The sequence below is a fragment of the Camelus dromedarius genome, chromosome 24 (assembly GCF_036321535.1).
Source record: "Camelus dromedarius isolate mCamDro1 chromosome 24, mCamDro1.pat, whole genome shotgun sequence".
In the NCBI taxonomy this organism is placed as follows: domain Eukaryota; kingdom Metazoa; phylum Chordata; class Mammalia; order Artiodactyla; family Camelidae; genus Camelus; species Camelus dromedarius.
Window position 1 is genome coordinate 8,749,516 of NC_087459.1, and position 23,134 is coordinate 8,772,649.

At 52.7% G+C, this 23,134-nt stretch overlaps 1 protein-coding gene across 12 annotated transcripts in view; it reads right to left on the minus strand.

The window, feature by feature from the left end:
* ABCA3 (ATP binding cassette subfamily A member 3) overlaps positions 1-23,134 on the minus strand; it is a 43,981-nt gene that overhangs the window by 3,565 nt on the left and 17,282 nt on the right. For 11 of the 12 annotated variants that reach the window (XM_064478348.1, XM_031447633.2, XM_031447632.2 and 8 more), the window contains 18 exons: positions 19,096-19,269; positions 16,860-17,041; positions 14,888-15,031; positions 14,180-14,309; positions 13,484-13,638; positions 13,062-13,217; positions 12,764-12,974; positions 11,646-11,796; positions 10,131-10,229; positions 8,904-9,087; positions 7,793-8,096; positions 5,404-5,677; positions 3,657-3,861; positions 3,075-3,294; positions 2,572-2,730; positions 2,114-2,286; positions 1,394-1,522; positions 1,094-1,288 (listed from right to left, as the gene is read on the minus strand). In XM_064478348.1, the coding sequence (XP_064334418.1) occupies positions 1,094-1,288; positions 1,394-1,522; positions 2,114-2,286; positions 2,572-2,730; positions 3,075-3,294; positions 3,657-3,861; positions 5,404-5,677; positions 7,793-8,096; positions 8,904-9,087; positions 10,131-10,229; positions 11,646-11,796; positions 12,764-12,974; positions 13,062-13,217; positions 13,484-13,638; positions 14,180-14,309; positions 14,888-15,031; positions 16,860-17,041; positions 19,096-19,269 (3,245 nt within the window). The remainder of the gene's footprint in view (positions 1-1,093; positions 1,289-1,393; positions 1,523-2,113; positions 2,287-2,571; positions 2,731-3,074; positions 3,295-3,656; positions 3,862-5,403; positions 5,678-7,792; positions 8,097-8,903; positions 9,088-10,130; positions 10,230-11,645; positions 11,797-12,763; positions 12,975-13,061; positions 13,218-13,483; positions 13,639-14,179; positions 14,310-14,887; positions 15,032-16,859; positions 17,042-19,095; positions 19,270-23,134) is intronic. The other variant, XM_064478349.1, reaches the window with a different exon arrangement.

Genomic DNA, 23,134 nt, shown 5'->3' on the forward strand with positions numbered 1-23,134 from the left:
GTTCTTCATTGATTTGGAAAAGTTGTTGGCCACGACCTTAGCAGTTATTACCTGTTCCCCATTTTCTCCTCTCCTGCTGGAGCTCAGGTTAAATGTATTTAGGACTTCTTACTCTTGCCTCTTGTTCCCCAGATCACATTTACACTTTTCTCCTTCTTGCATATATTTTCAATCTTCTGTATTTCTTTAAACACAGTAACCTGAGTTGTTTTATAATCTAGGTCCAGTCATTGCAAATCCAAAGTGGTGGGCCTCTTTCTCCCTTGGAGCCCTTGTGTCTGTGGGCTCCAGCCACAGTGCTTTGTCTCCTTTGTTTTCGCTTGTTCACTACTCCACACTACGCGGGGGGTTCTTTGACGCCTGGGATGGAAGCCTTCCTCCAGAGAGGGTGTGTGCTGCAGTCTGAGGGTATAGCCGCCTGGGAGCCCCTGCTCAGCACACAGGAAAACCTCCACACAATCCCCAGGGGCAGGGGGAGCGAGAGGATGGCCTGCTTCATCCCTACCCAGAAAGGTGGCCTTTGGGGCTCAGCCCCACGTGGGGAAGGTTTACTATCACACCCCTCCATGGGGGCCCTGGGCTTTTGTTTCTGCCCCCTACACTCAGTAAGTCCCTAAACCCATGCCGCCCGAGTTGCCTGGCCCACAGTGCACCCTCTGTGCCGAGGTGCAACCTCTCAGGGCTCAGAGATTTTGGCTGGAGGTCCTCACCATGCCTTGGGCTCTTCGATGCTCTTAATGACATAGTTTATCATTAACACTTTATCTAGCTTCTCGTTCTCAGTGGGATGCCGGGTCTCAGCAGCCCAGGACACCATCATTATAAATCTCTGCACACAGAATGGAGTTCTTTTTTGTGGGCAGAGTTCTGGGGGTGCCACTCAGCTCAGGTCCAGAGAAGCAGCTTCTCTGGGAGGGACCCAGCCTCAGCTCACCAGCCAGGCTGGGTCCCTTCTGGCTGAGGAAGCTCTAGTCTTCTCCTTACTCTCCTCCCCATCACTGGCTTAGCTCTGGCCCCTGGTCACTGCCTTGCCTGCTGTCCATGAACGGTGACAGGGACAAGCCCCCTTTCTTGCCTCCCTGGCTGCACTCACCTTCCCGATGTCAGAGCTGATGCTGGAGCCCCCAACAAAGGCATCCCCAGAAGTGATGGTCTCTTCCCCGGTCAGCATTTTGAAAGTTGTGGTTTTCCCAGCTCCGTTGAAACCCAGCAAGCCAAAGCACTCCCCTTTCTGGACTGCGAGGGAGATCTTGTCCACGGCGAGGAGGGGCACCCGCTGCTCATATACCTGCAAAGTCCCCGGGAGAAAATACAGTGATGGGGAGGCCTGGCAGCAGCCAGGAACCAGCTTTCAGGGACTGGGGGCAGACCCAGGAGGGAGGGCCCTCCTGACCTTGGAAAGCTCCTTGATAATCAGAGGCGTGTCAAGCAAGGAGTCCAGGCTCGGGGCTAGGATTCGGTTCCTCTCGTCTGCCACGTCCTGGTCTTCAGGAAGCGCTGCTGTCCGGGTGTACACTTCTGTCTAATTGTTTTGGAAAAAGACCGCAGGGGTGAGCTCCAGCCCGAGGGGTCATTTTCCGTGGGAAAAAGGGCTAAGTCTCTGAGACCCACACCCCAGCTCAGCTCCACTAAGACCTCCCACAAGGACAGCTGGGTGGCCATAAGGGCTGAAATCAGCATCAAGGAGATACAAATTGCCTGAGGAAGGAGGACAGTGCAGGACTCACAGAGAAAACTACCAAACTCCTCTTCCTAAAAACTTCCTAACATTTTAGACCCAGTTAATCCTGTGTTAATCTGTACATCCGATGCTGTCTCAGCAGGTTTCGATTGTTTAGGGAGGGAATGTATGTGACAAACATAAGGGCACCCTGGCCCATATGCCTCCGCTGAGACCGAGGTCCCCAAGACCCCAGCCTCCCTCCACTGCGAAGCTTCAGGGTCTCGGAGCTGAGTCCCTGGTGATAGCGCTGCTGGTGGATGTGCACCCCGGCCATGGCCAGGTGCTGAGGCCCTCCCTATGTTGGGGGGGGGCCCCAGGAAGCCTGATCTAAGTGGGAGGGGGCCAGTGCCGAGCTGCCTGAGCCCAGAGGGAGGCCCAGGAGCCACTCACCAGGGCCTGCCTCCTCCGGAAGGCACATAGGCAGGTCTTTAGCCTCCACAGCAGGTCGGTCTCAATGAGGAAGAGCAGGGTGAGGTAGGCAAAGCCGGAGGCGGCCATAGAAGTCACGAACCTGCCAACCCCTGGGGTGCTCCACGCGTAGAAGTTCTCCTGGTACTGGATGTCTGTGCAAGTGGGGGAGAGGGTGCTGCCCCTGTGACTGTGAGCGCCCTACTCCCCACTGGGGTCCCAGCTCCTCTCTCTGGGCCACTGGGCACCTGCACCCGGACCCCTGGATGGAGGCCGTGCAGGTGCAGGGTCCACTTGTCTTCCGAGGATGGGCCCCACAGTGTCCCCGCCACTTGGGAGCCCCAAGCATCCCCCGCGTTTTGGGCGGTTTCACTGTGCAAAGTGCCCCTGTGCCTGTGACGAGAGGACGGGGCTGCTCCGAGGGAGGGCCTGACACTCACTGTATTTCTTGCAGTAGTGGGCCGCCACCTCGGAGGAGGTGCAGTACCTCCTTGTCTCGTAGTTCTCGTAGAAGCTGCTGACCGCCATCCCCAAACAGTGGTTGGGCAGCACCAGGAACACATGGTCCAGAGTTCTGGAAAGTTCTTCTAACTTTACCGCTGTGGGGAGGATGCCCAGACCAGTTAGCCCTAGAGGACACACCACACCTGCCCCCAAGGATAGATAAAACAGGGAAGGCAAGTTCCCAGTGCTCCCTACACAGCCCTGGCTGCCTCCCTCACTGATCAGGCTCTAGGCCTTCCTGGGACAGCACCTCCAGGAGGTGGCTCCACCTGCTCTGCTGCTGGATGGGGTGCATGGACGCTGGCTGAGCAGGGCCACCTTGGACAGGGGAGCTGGAACATGGCCTGGCCTGGTGCCCCCACTGGTGCTGCCCCAGTTGGGGCAGAGCAGCGATGAGGGTGTGGGAATGGGGTTGTGGGGGAAGGCTCCAGGCACTCACCTGGGATGCGCATGATGGTGACCACAAGAAAGGTGGCGATGCCCGACAAGATGTTGAATATGGTCAGCCTCGTATAGGCAGTAGCCGCCCCCGAGAAAAAGAAGCTCATCAGGTACATGAGGGGGATGATGGCCCAACCGTAGAGTGCGAGCAGCAGCAGGGCGTCCGCCTCGTGGCCGTCCCGTGTGAAGGCGTGCACGTCGAAGGCTTTGAACACCACCTGTAGCAGCACAGATGGGGCGGGCCGGTGGGCCCACAGGGGGTGCATCAACCCCACAGGCTGCCTGTGCCCCCTTCCCCCTCTCCCCCACCACGGCTCTCAACCCTGGGACCCTCCTTGAGGAAGTAGGGAGCTGTCACCAGGGCACCCACTCCAGGGCCCCACCTATCAAAGTGGGGCAGAGGTTGGTGGCATGAAGACAGATGATGGGGACTGCTAGGGTGTTCCAAACCGTCCTCCCAGGATAGGGGCTGAGCTGTCATCATGGACCCCAGGCTGGTTTTGGTCTACACAGGGGCCCCCAGGCATGCCTCTCGAATATATATGCAGGGGAAGGGTCCCAGCACCAACACAGCCCTCACCAGCAGCAGAAGACTGGGCACAAGGAAGGACATGAGGTCCCACAGCAGAGCCGAGAGCCAGAAAGTAGCCACATGGACTCCGCTCACAAGCTGCACGTGCTTGGCCTGGACGGCCCTTTCGCTGACCGCCAGGATGGAAAATGTGCTGGCCAGGAAGGCCATGGCGAAGAGCAAGTTGAGGGCAATGTCGAATCCCTTCCGGCCCCTGTGGAGGGTGGAGGTGGGCAGGGCAGGTCAGGGACAGGTCACACACGTCCAGGCAGCTGGGGGATCAAGTCCTCGGCCATCACTGGCCAAAGCATGCGATGCAGTGGCCCAGCCACTAAAGGGGTTAAGGGAGAACACCAGAGCCTCGGGTGTGCCGTGCCAGGAAGATTCAGTCCCCCTGAGAGCAGCTCCTCCTCTGGACTTCCTGTCCCCAGCTATGGCAGGGCCATTCTTCCATCGGTCCCCTGTGCCCCTCTCGAGTGTGCACTGCACTCAACTGCTGGCAACGCCTTCCAGAAACCAGCTCTGACACATTATTCTGCTGCTTAAACCCACCATGCACCCCTGACCATTTTAACAAATGGTGCTAGGACAAATGGATGCTATTTGGCTAAAAAAAGGGGAAGTACTGACATTAATGTGGACGAATTCTAAGAGTGAAAGAAGGCCATCACAAAAGGCCACATATCATCTGATTCAATCTATGTGGAATGTCCAGACAAATCCATGGAGACAGAAACCAGACTGTGGCTGCTTAGAGAGGAAGGAGAGAGGCCTGGGGGACGACTGCCAGTGGTCACAGGTTTTCTTTGGGGATAATGAAAACATTCAATAAAATATTGTGGTGACGGCGCCACAACTGCGAACACATTAGAAAACATTCAGCTGTGAACCATAAACAGGTGAACTGTGTGGCAGGTGAATTCTATCTCCCAAAGCTGTCATAACAAAGCAAAAAGTCCTGTTCCTTGTCCACTGTCACTGTACTAAGCCTGAGTCCTCAGCCTGATCCCTGGCCCAGCAAGAGCAGAGGATCACCACCGCGTCTCTGCTTTAGGGGTGGGGACCGGAGGTAGCAGACGGGAAGAGGACAGCAGCACACGACACAGTCTACCATGGGAGGTGGAGATGAGACCGCCTTTGTTAATTAACTGCCCTGAGGTGGAGTGATTGTTCTGAAATTAATGGACTTTCTCGCTTCCTCTGGATGGTCCCCAGAGCTTTGGAGGCCAGGATGTGGGAGAGTCCTACACACATGATGGTGTGACAAAGCCTAAGGACTAATGGGCTTCCTGACTTGAGGCCACTGAGGGGCAATGACATTCACACAGGCAGGTGCTGCAGGGTGGACAGGAGCAGATACTGGGACCCCCCCCAGGGACAGTCACCAGCAAGAGCTGGGTGCAGATATGGGGAGAGGGCACGGCCGTCCTCCAAGTCCTAATCCTCAGGAATCTCCTGTGGGGCCTTGATGTACATGGGATGGGATCTCACCAGCTTATCTGCTGTCCAGGGAAAGGGTGAGTGTGGAAGGCTGAGGAAGATGTGGGGCAGGGGTCCCCTGGCCAGAACCAGGAGCTTCCTGAGGGCAGAAACAATGCTGTATCTACCTGTGCAGCCCTTGGGGGCCACTGGCAGTGTCTGAGGAGGTCAGTCTTGATGAGGGGCCCTGACCTGATGGGAGCAGGGTCTTGACCGGGCCAGGCTGGGTCCTGACCTGATGGGAATGGGGTCCTGACAGGCAGGACAGTGCACATACTCATTGAATTGGTCCTTGGCAGCCTGCAGGGTGCTCCGGGGCTGGGGGTAGTTGGAGACGGTGATGGAGGCCCGAGGGCCGCACAGCAGCTTGAACAGAAGGTTGTCCACAATGGCCAGTGCAGTGGCCGGGGAGTGGTATGCCTGGTTGTTGAACAGGGCGGTGATGACCGTGCGCTCGCCCACGTCTCTGAAGGACATTGCCACCAGGCACCGCTCGTTAAAGCCGCCCCCTTCCACCGAGGCCCTGAAAATCAGGAACTCCTCCAGGTCACCTGGGAGGACAATGGTAGAGTTAGCAGCGTGGATGACCAGCCTGAGGCCTGCACACTTTCCAAGGCCCTGCTCTGGGGAGCTCAGGAGGGCTGTAGAAACCACAGAAAGGACACACCTCCTTCCACTGGCACGCTGTCCACCGCCCAGGGAGCCAATCGGTGGGAGCAGCAGGACCTGAGGCTTTAGGCCGTAGGCCTTGGGCGGGGCCCCCCTTAGACAAAGGAGCTGCTGCCCCACAAACACCCCCCTAAACACACACACACACACACACACACACACACACACACACACACACACACTCTAAAAGGACACTCAGAGATACAGGGCCGGGATCTGGATCAGGGTCCATGTGGCAGGGAGGAGGCTGGCTCAGGAGGTGAGGTTTTAGAAGGCAGAGCTGTTGAAACTGCTGGGTGGCCTGGTGGGCAAAGTCCCCAAGGGGCCACTCAGGTGCAGGGAGGGGCAGACCCAGGTGGGCTTGGACCAGCCCTCAGGGCCACGTGAGTGGGTGAGGAGCTACCTCCGAGCTACACAGGACTGCCCCTCTACTTTTTCATTTTTCCAATCTTTATAGAATAAATAAATACCTTTTTATAATCAGGATAAAACAATAGTGTTTAAAAAGAGTGGCCCGAGGGAGGAGGCCTAGGGAGAAGGATCTGCTCTTTTGTCACCTGGATGAACTCCAGCAAATTCCCACCTTGGGTCTTAAATTCTCCGGTTCTGGGCATTCTCCTGTAACCCATGGGCAGTGACAGAACCCTGACCCTGCATGGACCCATCAGATTCCCTTTACTTCTCACTCAGCTGTGGCTTGGGGAGAACGGGGGTTCTGACGAGGGAGCTAGGGTCCGCTCTCCATTCGCCGAGTGACCATGGGCATGTTAAGTTCTACCAGCCTGCATGTGCACACCGCCCGAAGCCAGAGTCCTGTACGAGCTCCCTGCTCTGACAATGCCTCTCCGCTGTCAACTGGGGACAGTGATGACACCCACACTGCAGGAACAAGGGTCAGTGAGGGGACAGGGACACGACAATGAGTCCAAACACACGTAGGCACAAAGGCTTCCGGCGAGGCTTACTGTAGCCATCAGTACATAAGGAAAAGGGTCAGACGCCTTAAATACAGCGTAATTAAGTCACACAGTAAGGAGCTCAGGACCGAAAGGGCCCACACTTGATGAGGGAGCAGGCAATCTGGCCTTCCAGACAGACTCAGGCTGGGGCGCCTATGGCAGCATCCTAAAACCCTGGAGCCACTGTGCACCATGATGAAATCTTTGGGCCAGGCTGGGTGACAGCCAGGAAACAGGTGACAAACAGGCACCCACCACTGTCTCAGCAGGACTACTCAGGGCCCTTATTGCTGGCAGGCTGAATGGCACTCTGGCTGCGGGAGCTCCTGCCTGGCGGCAGTGCCCATGGCAGAGCCGGCCTGTTCTGGGGTGGTTCTGGGCTGGTCCTTGATGCTGATATGTTCACCCTTTTCCTAAAGAAGAACCTGATTCCTGCCAAGATTCTGTGACCATCAGTGTGCTGAACCTCAAAGCTGCTGGCCAGGAAGCGAGGTGGGTGGGCACGGTGGTGAGCAGTAAAACAAGAAAACCTTCAAACACATTCCATTTAGCTAGAGCTCGATGCTTGCTTTAAACCCAGGGCAGCATCCACAACTGCCACCGCCAGGGACTTGACATAGTTTTGGTTTCAGGATGTTGGAAGAAAACACCACATCATATTAAGATATATCGTGACCACCATCGCAAACAGAAAAAGGGTAACATAAAGATGGTCAAGGTTTTGCATTTCATTTATGAACAGTCCTGAAGAATATGACCCCTGTAAAAGACCGTCTGGACAAAGTGCAGCCCTAGAGATGCCGCCTTTTCCTTCCTGACTCAGGGCAAAGATCTTCTCCCCCACGGAACAACTGGCAATGTCTGGAGGCTCTGTTGCTTTTCATGACACAGTAGCAGGGGCTGGAGGCAATACCAGGGATGCTGCTAAACATCCTACAGCAAAGAACTAATTGCCCCAAATGTCCACAGTGCCACAGTGGAGAAGCCAGGCTTGGACAGCACAACTCGGGACCCGAGCCCCCCAGGGATGCCCCTTACCCAGCACCTCTCGAGGCTCCTGGCCCTCAGCCTGCAGCATGTCCTTCAAATGCTCTGACAGCTGCTGATCCAGCCAAGAGGTCCCAGGAACCGAGTAGGGCACGATGGTTCTGCCATACTCGCTGAGGGTCAGCTTCAGGATGGGGTCGTCGAAGATCTCGGAGGAGTAGTTGATGGCCAGGAGGGCCAGGGTGATGCACGTCAGAGGGACCAGGACCTGGGCCGCCACCATCTTCCACTCCCGCCAGCTATATGTGGCTTTCTTCAGTAACATGGCCCAGAACTGCTGGCAGTGGAGGGCGAGCTGTGGCAGAGGGGACGAGGGTGACACAGCCGTCATTCAAGAGCCGCCAGCAGCAGGCGTGGTCCCCATATGAGCCTGGGGGGTGATATTTATGCCTTTGGGTCCCAGGGCTTCTCCCAGGGCTTGATCAATGACATGGAGGACCCGCTCAGTGTACCTCTAAGGTCCCAACATGGGCCTTGGGGGTCTCACAGCAGCTACAGAGGCAGGGCAGGCACTGTTCCATCGTCAAAGGACATTAGGGGACCCTCTGCTGTCCCAGAGTGGAGCCAAGGCCTCTGCCTTCCCCCATACCTTGACAGAGGACTCAGGCCGTGCTTATATCGGAGCGGATGGACAAACCTCTCCCCCTGCCTGTGCTCTCCAACCTCAGCCCTTCACTGTCCTCTAAGTGCAGGGGGAACCGGGCTCTGGGGTCAGGCCAGCGGGGACCAGAGCCCAGCTCTGCCACGTGCTGCCCACTGGACCTGGGCCCAGGCCTCAGCTTCCTGTCTGTAAAGAGGGACCAGCACTGCCTTCTGTCTCACTGGGTGCCGGGCACAAGGTAAATGGAGCACCGTTAGCACTGTAATAAGCAAATGTTCACTCTTATTCATTAGTGGCCAACTTAGAACAATGAGAAATGACAATTGCTTAATTAAAATGTTCTGGGTTTTCTTTTTCCCTGCCAATGCCTGGGAGCAGGAGCTGTAATCTGCCCTCTTCCCGGTGCACTGACCCCCCCCACCGACGCCCACATCTGCCCTTGTGGATTCTAATGCTGGGGCTCAGGGTCTCCCATCTCCCGCGCTGCCGCCTGGCCCTCACCCCCGTGTTGAGCTTGACGGCGGTGCACTCCTCAATCAGGGCGCCGACGCCGTCTGTCGGGTCCATTGTCCCGCACAGGTGGCTATCCACAGCCCAGTCACTCGCCCGCCGCTCGTGCTGGTACTGCAGGGCAGGGAGCTGGATGGCCTGGATGTCCATGCTGGTGTCTACCAGCTTACCGACCCTGGCCGAGACACAGAGGCCTGGTCACAACTCTGGACCTTGGGGAGGGAGGGGGGCAGCGGAGGCAGAAAGAGGGCAATTGGCAGAGGCACTAAGGTAGAAGGCCATCTGCTTCATCAGCTGGTTCCTTCATTTGTTCATTCATTCATCAGTAAGTATATCCGGGACACCAGCTATGGCAGCCAAGCAAAGTCCAGGACAGAAAAGACAACCAGACAGGGTTGCCCATGAAGATTCCTAATCTCAAGGGAAGACTGACTGAAGTCAGCATTTATAACCAGGGTTTCCAGAGGGAGACAAAGGGGCTTGGGGCAGCACAGAAAGTGTGGGAAGCTGTGGGTTGGGGCATTCATTGCCACAGTGAGACCAGGAGGCAGATGAGTGTGTTCCAGGAGGGGTGACCCCAGAACGGGCATGGAGGGGGGCAGTGGCGAGGCTGGCAGGTCCCGTGGCAGAGCCCAGTGTCAGGGCCTCCGGCTGTGCTGGGGCCACACTGAAGCCTAGAGCCACCAGATTGGGGCGGCCCTGTGTTTGTATCCACTTACTCTGTTGCCTCCTCTAGGCTGTGCGATCCTCAAGGAAAAACATCTACTTCACACTTATTTCTGTATTTCTTGTTCTCAGCACTTTATGTGCCAAATAAAGCATTCAAGAACTGTCTGATACACACATTAATCGTTTGGAGCTCACCCCGCAGGTCTGAGGGGTGAGGGCTGAATCTCACATCTTTGTTATGGATGCAGATGTGCTCCGGGATCATCACCTACACCTGAGAGGAGCTTGGCAGGCCTGACACTGCCAAGGCGCTCCCAGGAGGGACCCCAGGGGAGGCGCACACAGGCCCAACATGGGGGAGTTTGTAATAACAGGGTTGTGATACGAACTTGGGCTCTGACAGCCAGTCCACTGCCCTCTCCCACCCTGGGCTGTGTGTCCACGTCTGGGTGTTCCAGATGATAATCAAGGGGACGCTTTATCGTCACACTTTAGAAAAAGCATCCGTGTGGCTGAGCCCCAGACTAAGGCAGACACACGTTTACTGACCGGAGGAAGACTTCCTCCATGGTGGTGACGGAGGCCCCGAAGCTGGCGATGCCCAGCTCCTTCTGCTTCTTCTCCAGTTTAGCAAAAAGACTTTCAAACCTGAGAAAAAGACCCCAAGTGATGAACTGAGTGATGAGTTCCTTCTCAGTGACTTTCTAGATAATTTGTTTCTAAACCAGTGCCTCCATGCAGTATGGGGGAGGGGCAAGGGAAGGTTAGTTCCCTGAGACTCCATTTCAAAAAATAAAGTTAGGTTTGTTCCCTTCCCATCCTTCCCCCGACCCCATGACATTTTTTGAGTACTTTGGCCTATAAGGCATTCTTTGATAGGGTACATTTCTGTGAAATCACAAAAGAAACCCAAAGAAATGGGTGAATATTCATTTACTTGCTGGGGAGGGAAGTATTCTCTAAGAAGAAATCACAAGGAAAAAGATATGACACATTAAATGTAAAATATCTACAGGGAAAAAAATCCCCTCAAAATAAAAGGCAACAACAAATTGGAAAAAGTGGCAACACAAATGGTTGATGTTAATACATAAAACACTTTGGTAGACGAGCAAGAGACTGAACACGCAACACCCAGAGAAGCAGGGCTTAAGCCCAGTGAGCACTGGAGATGACCAACCTCCCGCAAGCAGGAACAGAAGAAATCCAAAATGCCAATTAAGCAAGTATGTGCCATTCTCACCCATTAGATACATAAATATTCAAAAGAAATTTTACTCAAAGCTGGCAGACGTGCAGTAAGATGGGCACTCTCCTACCCTGCTGCTGGGGAAGTCAAACACATCACCTTACCAGAAGGGAATCTGGAAATATTTGCCCCACTATTTGGAATCTATCTTGAAGAGGACATTGGAGATCTCAACAAAGAGTTTTCCAGAAGGATGTTCATTAACATATTTTTTTGAAAAACATGGGTGCATGATAATAGACTGAGTGTTAAACAAATTATAGTATATCTAAGTCACCAAACACTGCAGTGATTAAAGCACGCTACTTGCTTGGGCTTGTAGCGAGATTATCGTACTGCTGAGTTTTCCATTCCGAAGTTTCTGATTGTGAATCAAGGGTTTGGTTTTCACCTCCCAACCCTGGGTGTCTGCTCTGTTTATGAGCATGTGTCCATGACTCAGATTCTGAGACTGAGAAGATACACAAATTCACAGCTCCACATCAATTCTGAGCAGACTGTGGTGATAGGAGTGAACCAGGTGCCGAGTATGGATGGCACGGAGCACTGAGCATCCCTGTGATGACTGACTCTCCTTCGTGGTACAAGGTACGTATCTCCTGGCCCTTACGCACAGGGAGGCCTGGCACCCCAGACCCAGCAAGCAGATCACTATGCACTGAGAGGCAGCAGCCCAGGAGCTGAGAGATGCCCATTGGCCAAGCCACAAAAATTCAAGGTGAGTAACTACACATGGAGCTCCCTTCTCAGACCTGTGCCTGTGTGTTTCTCTCTGGGATGTGAACCTGTGCATGCTCTCGGGGACACACACATACCTGTGCGTGCTCTCCTTGGGAAGAATGAATGACAGCTCTGCTCCAGCACTGCTCTCCAGGGTGGCATTGGGGATGTGGTGGTGGACCAGCCGGGAGATGCCCTCGGGGTTGCAGTGAGGCTCCTTCACCAGCGTCATGTGGTAGCCGGCGCCTGGAACACAGGGAGCCACGGGAGGCTATCTCCCACTCTCCTGCTGGCCCACCCAGGGCCCTCAGGCTCGCATGGGGCAGGCTCAGGGGAAAGGGGCTGGAGAGCAGGGGCAAATGAACCAGAATGGATGCGTTTTGGGGCACCCCAGTGCTGTCTTGAGGCTCTCGCCCCCTGCCTTCTAGCTGGGGAGAAATGCTGGAGGGGTGCTAAGCATGATAAGAAGGTGAAACCTGAGCAGGACTTCAGACCTCAGGTCTCAGAGGCGAGAGTAGAAACTGTCTCCAGGACCCTGTCTCCCTGCTTTCTTGGTAACAGAACCTCAGGACAAAGGCCACCCTCTATAGCCTCCCCCTAGCCTGACAGTGACCAAATTGGGTCACCTTGTGTTGGTGAGGCTGTGTGCTGGACAGGGAATGCTGCAGAAGTGAGGGGTACAACTTCTGGGATGTCCAAGGGGAGGGGGGCTTGTCTTCCACCTCTGCTCCTTCTGTTGGTGGGACGTGGACGGGACCTGGCATGCCAGGACCATGTTGGACCATGAGCTGCCCTCAAGAAAGGAGGCCATGCTCACACTGCAAAGAGGGGGCTGATTCCATGCGCTGCCCACCAGCCCTGGACAGAGCTACAACGCTGGTGAGCACACTCAGCCTCTCCAAACACACCCCTGCTCTTGGTGGCCCTAGCACTAGACTGCTGTCCCACTGGTATAGGCTCGATGTCACCCTAAATGTTCCAAATCAAGATTATCTGCACCATTTTTTCCTTTTTTTCACAAGTCCCTCTGCCTGGGGCCTCGGGTTTCCGTCCAGAGGTAGCAGAACAAGACATCTAGAGAAGGCCTCTCCCTGTCTGATCTCAGGGCCTTTCAGGAAAGTTAACAGTGGGCACTTTCTCCAGCTCACAGGACCAACAACACTGACCCCACATAGAACGGACCCCGCCCCCCTGCCCACCGCTGGCTGCTCACCGTATTTCTGTTTGAGGAACAGCGATGACCCGCAGCACTGCAGCTCCCCCTTGGCCATGATGGCAATGCGGTCCCCCAGCAGATCGGCCTCATCCATGAAGTGGGTGGTCAGCAGGATGGTGCGGTCACTCTTGTGCTGCTGAAGAAGGTCCCAGATGGCCCTCCTGGAGATGGCGTCCATGCCCGAGGTGGGCTCGTCCAGCATCAGCACCTGGAGGGCAGAGGAACAGCCTTATGACAATGGCAGAGCCACGTCCCAGGCCCAGACTGTGTGCTGCAGGCCCCGCTGTCCCCATACCTTGGAGCCCGCTATGAGGGCGATGCCGATGGAGAGCTTGCGCCTCATCCCCCCGCTCAGGAACCTGCTCCGGGAGTCCCGCTTGTCCTCCAGACTGAGGATGTGCAGCATGCGTTTGACTTCCTCAGGGCACTTCTGGCGCGACAAGCCTTTCAGCTGAAACAGCAGGGGACAGAGATCTGGCAGGGGCTTCTGATGGGAGGCCAGCCAGCACCAGCCTTGGGGTTGTCTCCTTCCCTTCCTGTGCTGGACCCCGCGACCTGACACCACCGCCCCCCTGCTTCAGATCCGAGGAAGGGCTCCTTGGCGCAGGTTTCGGTTTGCTGGGAGGCTAAGGGCTCGGGCTGGCTGTCTCAGGAGCCCAAGCATGTAGGCAATGAGCAACCACGACAACCCACAAATTCTGCCACCTGTCAGCTCACCTGAGCATAGAAATACAGGTGCTCTGCTACCGTCAGGTTATCAAACAAGACGTCATGCTGTGGGCACAGGCCCAAGCTCTTCCGGATCTGAGCCATGTCCTGGGAGATTTCATACCCACTGATATACGCCCGTCCACTGGTCGGGGGAAAGAGACCTAGGGCCAAGCAGAAGACCCCGGGGATTCAGTTCAGTATGAACTTCCTCCACCAGTCCGCACAAGAAGTTCACACGGTGTCGCTTCGTTTTCCCCACCAATTGCCCGGCCATCCCTACCACATGGGCCATCGGAGACAGAAGAGGGTGGGGGTTGCCCGCTGTGTGGACTTGCGCCTTGTTAGGGATGAGAGATGCATGCGCGAGTGTGTGCACGGACGAGGACACCACTCTCAGAGCCCAGTCCCTACTCAAGCCTGTGCTCAGGAAGGTAGGACGACCGTCAGAGCTGGGCTGACTCATCCAGGACAGCTTTCTAGGACTGGATTTGGGACAAAACCAGTAAGGTGGAGCTGCTTCTGTGTGTCCTGAGAGGCTCCGTCCTGTCCCCTGGACACTGGGGCCATGGCACCACCAGCTGTCAGCTTCTGTATCCGTTGTAGCAGGGGAAGGACAACAGCCACCTGAGGGCACAAGGCCACGGGCCCCAAGGTGGCACTGAAGAGAGGTTCTGGTGGGGCACCCAGGCCGTGGCCTCTCACCGGTGAGCATGGAGAGGGTGGTGGTCTTCCCTGCGCCATTGTGGCCCAGCAGGACGGTGATTTGCCCCTCGTACAGGTTCAGGTTCAGGTCTCTGACAGCTGCCTTGCCCTTGTTCCCCACTCTGAACACCTGCAGGAAAGGCAGACGGTGGCCCTGGACTTTAGGGCCCTCAGGACCCTCACTTCTAAGGGCCCCTACTACTCCCCTCTGGAAAACCCGCTGTGGTTCTTGGAAGGAGTCCCCACCCAGCACCGTAGGTCAGCGCACAGAGAGGTGGAGGTTTCAGGTGTTGTAATGATCGGAGGCCATGCTGCTTCCTGCTCCTCTATGGCCAACCCTACCCTGAAGGTCCACAGCATCCCTGTGTCCCAGTGTCCCGGCAAGATCAGAAGGCCTGTGAAGCCCAGGTATAGGGTACAGCAAGCAGAGAGAGTGAACACTGCAAAGTTGGTGAGAGGTTAAGTTGGGCAGCTCATGTTGCTGACTCGACCCTGAGCCTCCACACTGGGCCCCAGGGACAGAGCCTGAGGGGTGGTGGGTGTCCGGGGCAGCTGGTCAGAGGGTAGCTATGGGAATCTAGGAGAAACGAGGCCTGGAGGAGGGTTACCAGCTCAGAAGGAGCCCTAGACAGGGCAGGGTGGCAGGTCTCACCAGCCTGTGACCCTGCGGTCCCCGTGGCCCTGGCCCGTCCCCACAGGGCGTGGCACCTTGGACACATGCTTGATCTTGATCCCAGCTACCAAGTCCTCTGGCTCAGCCTCAAAGTACTCTGTCCTGAGCGCCTTCTCAGGGTCATCGTCTTCCTCCTCCTTCCCTAAGACTGTCCTCGGGTGCCCGCACCAATACGAGGGCTAGAATGGAAATCAGAAGGGTCTCAAGCGGTCGATTTATGTTGGTTCATTTTGTTTGTGACAGAGCCAACAACTAGCCGACATGCTCCAACAGAGAGTGGCCAGCCCTTGGTCTTCCCCACCCAGTGCTCAGAGTCCCAGGCTTGGGACAAGACCCAGGGCAGCTCCTCCCTCATCTGCCCTGGGGGAGCTCCAAGCCTCAGTTTTCTCTTCTGCCAGAGGGCATAATGGTAACTCACAGGTGTACTGTGCACTGCACCTCAGCATGAGGGAAAGTAAATGATGAAACTGAGCACAAAGACAGGTCAGTACATGTTCCAGGCCAGAGTGCTGCTGGGGCAAAACATGGAGACTCTTTCCACACCCCGGCTGCATCCTTACTCAGCTGCACAGGAGCTCATGGGATAAGCGAGAGAAGCCCAAGGGCCAGCCTCCCTCTGCTGGGAGGAAGCCTCTCCTCGCGGGGTCTGGTCATCACAGGACGGGCACCAACCTCGAGGGTGGCCCGTGAGCTTCTAGACGCACACAGATGACCTGGTGGTGTGGGGGGTCACAGGAGAGGTGAGACCGGGGCCCTGAAAAAACTCTCCCTGGAGGGGAGCCCTGAGGGGTGGAGAGTGTCTAACCCACAGCTATATTCCCTGTGCACTTTCACGGCCGGGAATAGTTCTGACATATCACGTTCCATTGGCTTTAAAACATGTCTCACGTTTAAAGAGGCTCTGAAATCAGAATGTGTGATAAATCACGGAATGCCATAGTTTATCAGTATTTTTCTTTCTTAGTGATAAGGTAACAGTGCTTGTAAGAATCAGTGCCATCTTAGATTTGATGAAATACGGTAAGTGGGTGCTTGATGAATATTTGTTGAATCGAAGAATGAACAGCGACATGTCAGTGAGCTAACCATTGACAGGGAATGAGTTAACTACATGGTGGCACATCCACCGAATACTGTGCGGTCACTGAACATGAAGCTGGCTAATAAAAATGTGTATGTTTAAATATAAATATATTTATAAATAAATAAAACAAAATTTATGAACATGCATAGATAAAAATCTAAAACCATACTTATAAATAGACCCATAGGTATGCATACTTAACAAATCTAAAATGTACTGTTCAGTTAAAAAAAACCAATGCATGTTTCAAGCATTTTTACAATAAGACCCCCCTTTCCTAAAAACAAATGCATATATGTTATCTACACATACATGCGTGCTATAGGACAGAAAAACATCTGAAGACTTAACACCCCAAAGCAGCAACAGTGCTCCCCTCTGGGTGGTGGGATTGTGCTGTATACTCCAGCAATGTGATCACTTTTATTATTATTATTTTTTAAAGTGATCACTTAAAATTTTTTTAAAATAAACTTTTAAAACTATTATCTTTATTTATTTATTTTGGGGAGTGGTCACTAGGTTTATTTTTTTATTTAATGGAGGCACTGGGGATTGCACCCAGGACCTTGTGCATGCTAAGCATGTGCTCTACCCACTGAGCTATACCCTCCCCACTACCATGTGATCACTTTTACAAGAAGGTCTGTTACTTTGTAGGCAGAAAACCCAACAGGACATTTTTTGAGAAAGGAGGCTGGGATGGGCTGTGTGCTGGTCCTGTGGATGGTGGGCCAGCGTGAGCTCCTTCTCTTGGACCTTGTGGTGCAGGAATCACTTTGGGACCTCCACGACACACTGCTCCAGACAGCACACAGGGGAGGTGTCTCTTGTCAGGGACTAGGGGGGCCCAGGGTGGGTGTTGGGACCACCTCCACCCCCAAAGAGGCGGCTGCGTGAAGACCAGGGGCGTCAGAACTCACCATGATGAAGAAGTACCAGGGCTGGGCCACGCCGAACTGCCCAGGGAGGACGGCCTCCACGTACCAGGTGACCAGGCCATAGAGGACAGAGTCCAGCAGCAGCATGCCCAGCACTTGGCCAAAGGAGAAGTCATCGTCCACATTGACAGGACTCAGGAGGTCTTGCCACTGGATGCCTGTGCCTGGAAGACATGCCAGGAAACTGGCCTGAAACAGACCCTTGGCTGCCAATGGCAAAGCTGCGAGCATCAGTGCAAAGTCAGTAAGAGGGCTTCCTGCTCTTATGCAGATCTGAGGACTTTCTTTAGGTCTCTCAGATAAGAGCGAGTCACCAAATTAATGTTATGGAAAACTGAGGAGAGGGGCTTATGTTTGATTTACAACATATATACATGTGAACACACATACCCATCTACACAGTACACATGTACACACACAGACACATGTACATGTGTATGTACATATACACACGTACACGTATGTGATTTGTGTGAGGCCAACACTGGAATAGGTTGCATTTAACCTAAGTCCTTTCAAAATACAGAAATATTCCAGCCATACATAAAGCTCTATTTAGTGGTGCTCAGGGTGTTTTGTCTTCTCTCTGATTTGCAACATCACAGTCCAAACAATGCTTGGTGATTCTGTGTGGCTGGACCACCTTATGTTGGCTCGAGGGCCCCTGATGGAAATGGCTGCTCTCCAGCCTTGATCACTGCCCACTTTCAAACAACTAGAAACTTGTCTATTTTAAGAAAATTCAGTAGAGAACTTTGAAAACCAAGAGGCACCGTACAGTCAGATTCCTGTTTGTAAATGACTTTTTAAAAACCACTTAAACCCTGGAAGGGACTGTGCATTTAGAAAGCTTACATTTTATCACACACTACTGAGCACCAAGAAACATATATATTTAGAAGCCCCAGTGTCAGAAGACATTGCCAACTGAATCAAAAAATTCTTATTAAGGATAAAGTCCCTAATCATAATTTTTTCTGATTCTGAAGGTTCCTGTGGCCACTCACCTACCTCCTCCCTTAGACCCAGAGCTAGAAACTTGCAACAACTAGGAATTGCATGGCTGTAAGAAATGAGACCATTCAACCCGCAAGAGAACATCTGGATGGGGCAGGGCTGAGACCGTCTTAAAAGCACTCAGGGCAGTCACCTAGAGGGGAGACTGCATTTCCCCTCCTGCTCATATAGCTGGATCAAGAGGCCGAAGCTCCAGGGAGACAGAGGCCAGCACAGGACCAGCCACCCAGAAACTCATCCCTCCCGCCTCCTCTAGAACCAAGGCAGGCGAGAAGGAGGCAGGGCTGTGCCTGAATCCACTCGCTTCTGTACTGCCCTTCTGTGAGGGGTATAGTGATCTGGAAATGAATAGGGCCTTCCCCTAAGAGGTGAGCTCTCCCCCTCTGGAGATCTGGCAGCAGGTGAGGGGTCAAGGGTCAACCCTTCAGAGGAGCAGGCTTGACTCCTTCAACTGAGATCTGAGCATCTACTGCAGGGTTTGCAAAATGGGAGCCCCCAGGCCAACGTCAGCCCCAGAAGTGTTTCACTTCACCCCCAAGACATTTTAAAAATCAGTAAATTTCACAAAAATCAAGAAAACAATGTTCTGGTCTGTCACTTGTTCCTCTCTCAGGCCTCCTTGCCCTCATCACCAATTACTGCAGGAGGTATGGGAGGAACAGGAAGAGGAGAGATGCTAATTCTAGCACTTTACCAAGAGCTAGGAGCTGGTGTAAACCTACAGACTTTGAGACGTCTAGAGTCCTAACTCCCAGTGCCCCAAGGGGCAGGCAAAGACACAGAGGTAATCAAGCTGAATCCCACCATTGGCAGATGTAGACGCCCACGTCCTGTGTTTTTCTGTAGTAACGGCTGGTTCCAGGCAGGGCCTTGAGGGGAGCTCAGAGCCAGGACTGCACCAACCAGGTGGTGGCCGATGTCGCACTGGACACTTTAACTCTCTGTCCTCTGAACTGCTGTGTCTTTGACTGCCCCCCTCCCCTGCTGTGGCTCCCGTCACTGCCCACCCACCTCTGCCCTGGCTGTGGGCCTTCCTATCCCCAAGGGCCTGCCTTCCGAACATACTGCATTGCTCATTTAGCCGTGCTGATGTGTCTGATCGTCACTGGTGCTAGAGTCTCAGGGCTGGAGGCTCCTGGGCTTGGGCCCTCCCCAGGCAGCTGAGTCAGCAAGGGTAGCCTGTGAGAAGGAATGTGCTCACCTTTCGCTTCAAACTTTCCTATGAGCTGGGCTCCCATCGCCATGGCAACGTTGGACAGGAGACAGGAGAAGAGCTTCTGGCTCAGGGTCATCCAGTTGTACCGAGGAGCCACGAAGAAGTACGGGATGTAGGTGAAGAAGTAGAGGAAGCCGCCAATGGCTGCTGCCATGTTGGCTACAGTGGGGAGGAAGACCAGAGCCTCTGCATGAACGGGCTCCGTCCCCGCACAGAGGAGGCCTCTCTCGGGGGAGCCGCCCGACCCCACCCCAGCATCAGCCGCCCACACTGGGACACAAGCCTCCATGCTGGGGGGCTCCATGCTTGGCCCGTGGTCTCCTCCCTTGTCAGGGTGCCTGCATCCTAGGGAACACGACCCCTCCTGGGGCTGCACGTGTCCTCCCCACCCCAGGGACCTCACGGTAACTTCTCCAGCCCTCTCCTGCAGACCTACCTCCGGTTACCTCGCCATCGCACACCTGACATGACTGACACCAAGCCCTGACCCCAACCCTGGCTGTGTCGTTCACACTCGCTGAGCACCTGCTCTGTGCCAGGCCCTGTTCTGGGCAGCAGGGAGACTGCCACAAAGAGAAGAGACAAACCCCCTCTGCTAGGGGAGCTTCCGATCCAGTGGGTACACAAGACAGTGGACAAGAAAGTAGGTAGAGGGTGCTGGGCGGGGACAGCCCTGTGCTGAGCAACGAGCCACCAACCCGGGACAAGACGCTCCCTGGGCAGGGCACTGCAACTGTAATCAGGTGGCCGAGGAAGGTCTTGATGAGAATGTGACATGTGGAAAAGACCTAAAAGAGGCGAGGACCTGAAAGAGGGTCGTGGAGGTGTGGGGAGACAGCATGGCTTCAGTCCATGCAGTGGCCCTCAAATGCTTTGGTCTTAACACTCCTTTATACCCTAAAAAATTATTGAGGACATTAAAGAACTTTGTTTACATGGGATATAAACATTTTATATATGTTAATATTCCACTACATTAGAGATTAATACTAAGAAAATGTAAAGACATTTAAGAATAACAATAACCCCATTACAAATTAACAGAAGTATTTTTATGAACAGAAGCTGTATTTCTCACAATTCAGTGGAAAGAGTGACCTTGTGTAATGTTCTTGCAAATCTCTGTACTGATTTAACAGATTGCAACTGGATTCACATGCCTGCTCCTGCGTTCACTCTGTTGCATCACATTGTTTGGGTGATGCAAATGAAGAAAGTGAGCTTCACACAGATAGGCAGCTGGAAAAGGGACAGGCATTTTAATAGCCTTTTTTTTTTTTTAAGGTATTTTGGTTATTCTTTGCCGTGGCACCATTCAACTACCATGTGACAAGTGGTAGTTTCTTAAAGATGAGGTGCCACGTGGAACTAAACTAAACATGAACTTGTCATACTCTGTTACAGTAAAATCAATTGGTCTACCTTGCACTTGGGTTATTTACTACTCTTGTGTGATTTAGTCACATGACGCATTGGTCATTTGGAAAATACTGTTTGTTACACTACGCAGATCTTCCAAATGCTGACACACTGTATTATACCACATTAAAAAAACCACACTGGGTAATATTATCATTAATCTCATTAAAAACTAAGTAAGTATTGGGAGGCTGAAAAGCTCATGATGGTAGAGTGAAGTTTCCAAAATTCAGTTTTTTGCTTCAAAGCTCGAATTTTGCAACTGACATCAGATACTGTCAATTGTTCTCCTTAAAAAGGCAGCTCATATTTGAGAAGACACCTGCCAAATACCAGTGTGAATTAACTCCAGTCGGACAGTCATTCTTTTGAGCAAAAATGGTGGTGTGTGAAAAGAATGGCTAGTTGAGCTGACAACTCAAACCCCTGTGCACATGCTGTTGCTCAAGATAATCATTATACTTCAGCATGCAACATACATCTCATTTGATCACACAGAATATTAGAAAAGTATATGTAAGAGTCAAAGGTTGACAAAATTAATCTTTACTGCTCCATCAAGGACATTTTTGAGTGAATGTGGCATTTTTTGTTTGTTTGTTTGTCTGTCTGTCTGTCTGTTTCCTAAAGCATGTGGTGTGGAGAATACGCCGCTGCCTGTACAATCAGGGCCTGTCTTGACTGTACTCTGAGCTGACAATTTTACCACCTTTCCTTTTGCATCATCGGTGCACGTGTCAATGTGGTAGGAAAGGCAAATGACATCCTGGAATTAGCATAAAGACAGTTTCGTTCTTGTGAACTCTGCAGGTCCCAGGAGTCCGTGGACTGCATTTTGAGAACCGCTGACCTGGGCAGAGGCAAGAGCTGCAAGAAGGGAGTGGGGCAGGGCCGAGTGAGTGGGTGGAGAGCAGCAGTGGGCGAGGCCTGGGCTGAGCAGGAAGCTCAGTTATGAGGCCACCACCATGAACCAGGCCGGAGATGACAGTGTCTTGGGCCAGGGCAGGGTGGTGGGGGAGGTGGGAAGTGGCTGGAGTCCAGGGGCACCTTGTGGTAGAGGGGACAGGATTTGAGAGGAAGAGGAGTCGAGAACATTCCAAGGTTTTTACTAGGAGCAGTTGCAAGGTTTCATGTGAGCAACTAACAGAGATGGGGGAACGGCTGTTTGAGGAGACGATCAGGAGTTCAGGACGTGCTTGGACTAAGATGCATATTAAGCATCTAAGGGAAGCTGGTGGGCATGAGTCTGGATTTGAGGAGAGAAGCCCAAGCTGGAGATCTAAATGTGGGAATTATCCACCTGTTCAATGCTCTCCAGGGGAATGAGTTTGAGTAGGAAAGAGAAAGACTTCAAAATAAGAATGTCAAGGACTTTTAGGAGTAAAGGAAGAAATGCTTCCATTAATAAAAGAAGGATTTCGCCCCACAAAAATGAATAAAGAAACAAGAATAAGTGCATATGTACAAAAATCAACTGGACAGTTGATGAAGAATAAATATAGTCACATAAATAAAATCTCAAAGATGAGACACAGTCTAGGACATACACAGTCAAAGAGAGAATTAGGGAATTAGAAGACGACTCTAAGGAATCCACACAGAACTCAGCAAAAAGATATTTTTTTAAGGTGTGAAAAGGTAGTTAAAAGACATGAAGGATAGACTGAGAGATATGCCTGACACCCAATAGGGTGGCTACTATCAAAAAAGCAAAAAATAGTAAGTATTAGTGAGGATGTGGAGAAACTGGAATCCTTATGCATTGTTGGTGGGACTATAAAATGTTCAGCTGTTGTAGGAACACTATGGCAGTCCTCAAAAAAGCAATTCTACTTCTAGGTATACACTCAAATGAACTGAAAGCAGGGGCTCAAAGAGATATTTGTACATTCATGTGCACAGTGGCATTATTCCCAATAGTCAAAACGTGGAAACATCCCACTGTCCATTGTGAATGGATAAGCAAAATATGGTGTGTGTATATATATATATGATGAAATATTATTCAGCCTTACAAAGGAAGGAAATTCTGACACATGCTACAGCATGGATGAACCCTGAAGACAGTATGCTGAATGAAGTAAGCCAGTCACAGAAAGACAAATGCTGCATGATTCCACTTACCTGAGGTCCCTAGAGTAGTCACACCCATAGAGACAGAAAGTGTAATGGTGGTTTCCAGAGGCAGGGGGATGGGGAGTTAGTGTTTAATGAGGGCAGAGGTTCAGCTTTGCAAGATGAAAAGAGTCCTGGGATGGATGGTGGTGACAGCTGCACAACAATGTGAATGTCCTTAATGTCACTGAATTTTATACTTAAAATGGTTAATGTGGTAAATTGATGTTATATGTATTTTATTACCATAATAAAAAAAAGTTAAGAGACATGAAGGACAGACTGAGAGGCTCCAACTCTGGTCTAATAGAAGAGAAAGGAGGGGATGATAGGGAGCAAAACGCGATGAAAGACTAACTGAAATGCAAGAACTGAAAAGAGACGCGAATCCTAAGATGAAAACATTCGTCAAGAAAATTCACACCTACATTGTCAGCAGATGTCTTCCCAACAACAATGGATAGCCAGTGACAATAAGGGAATATTATCC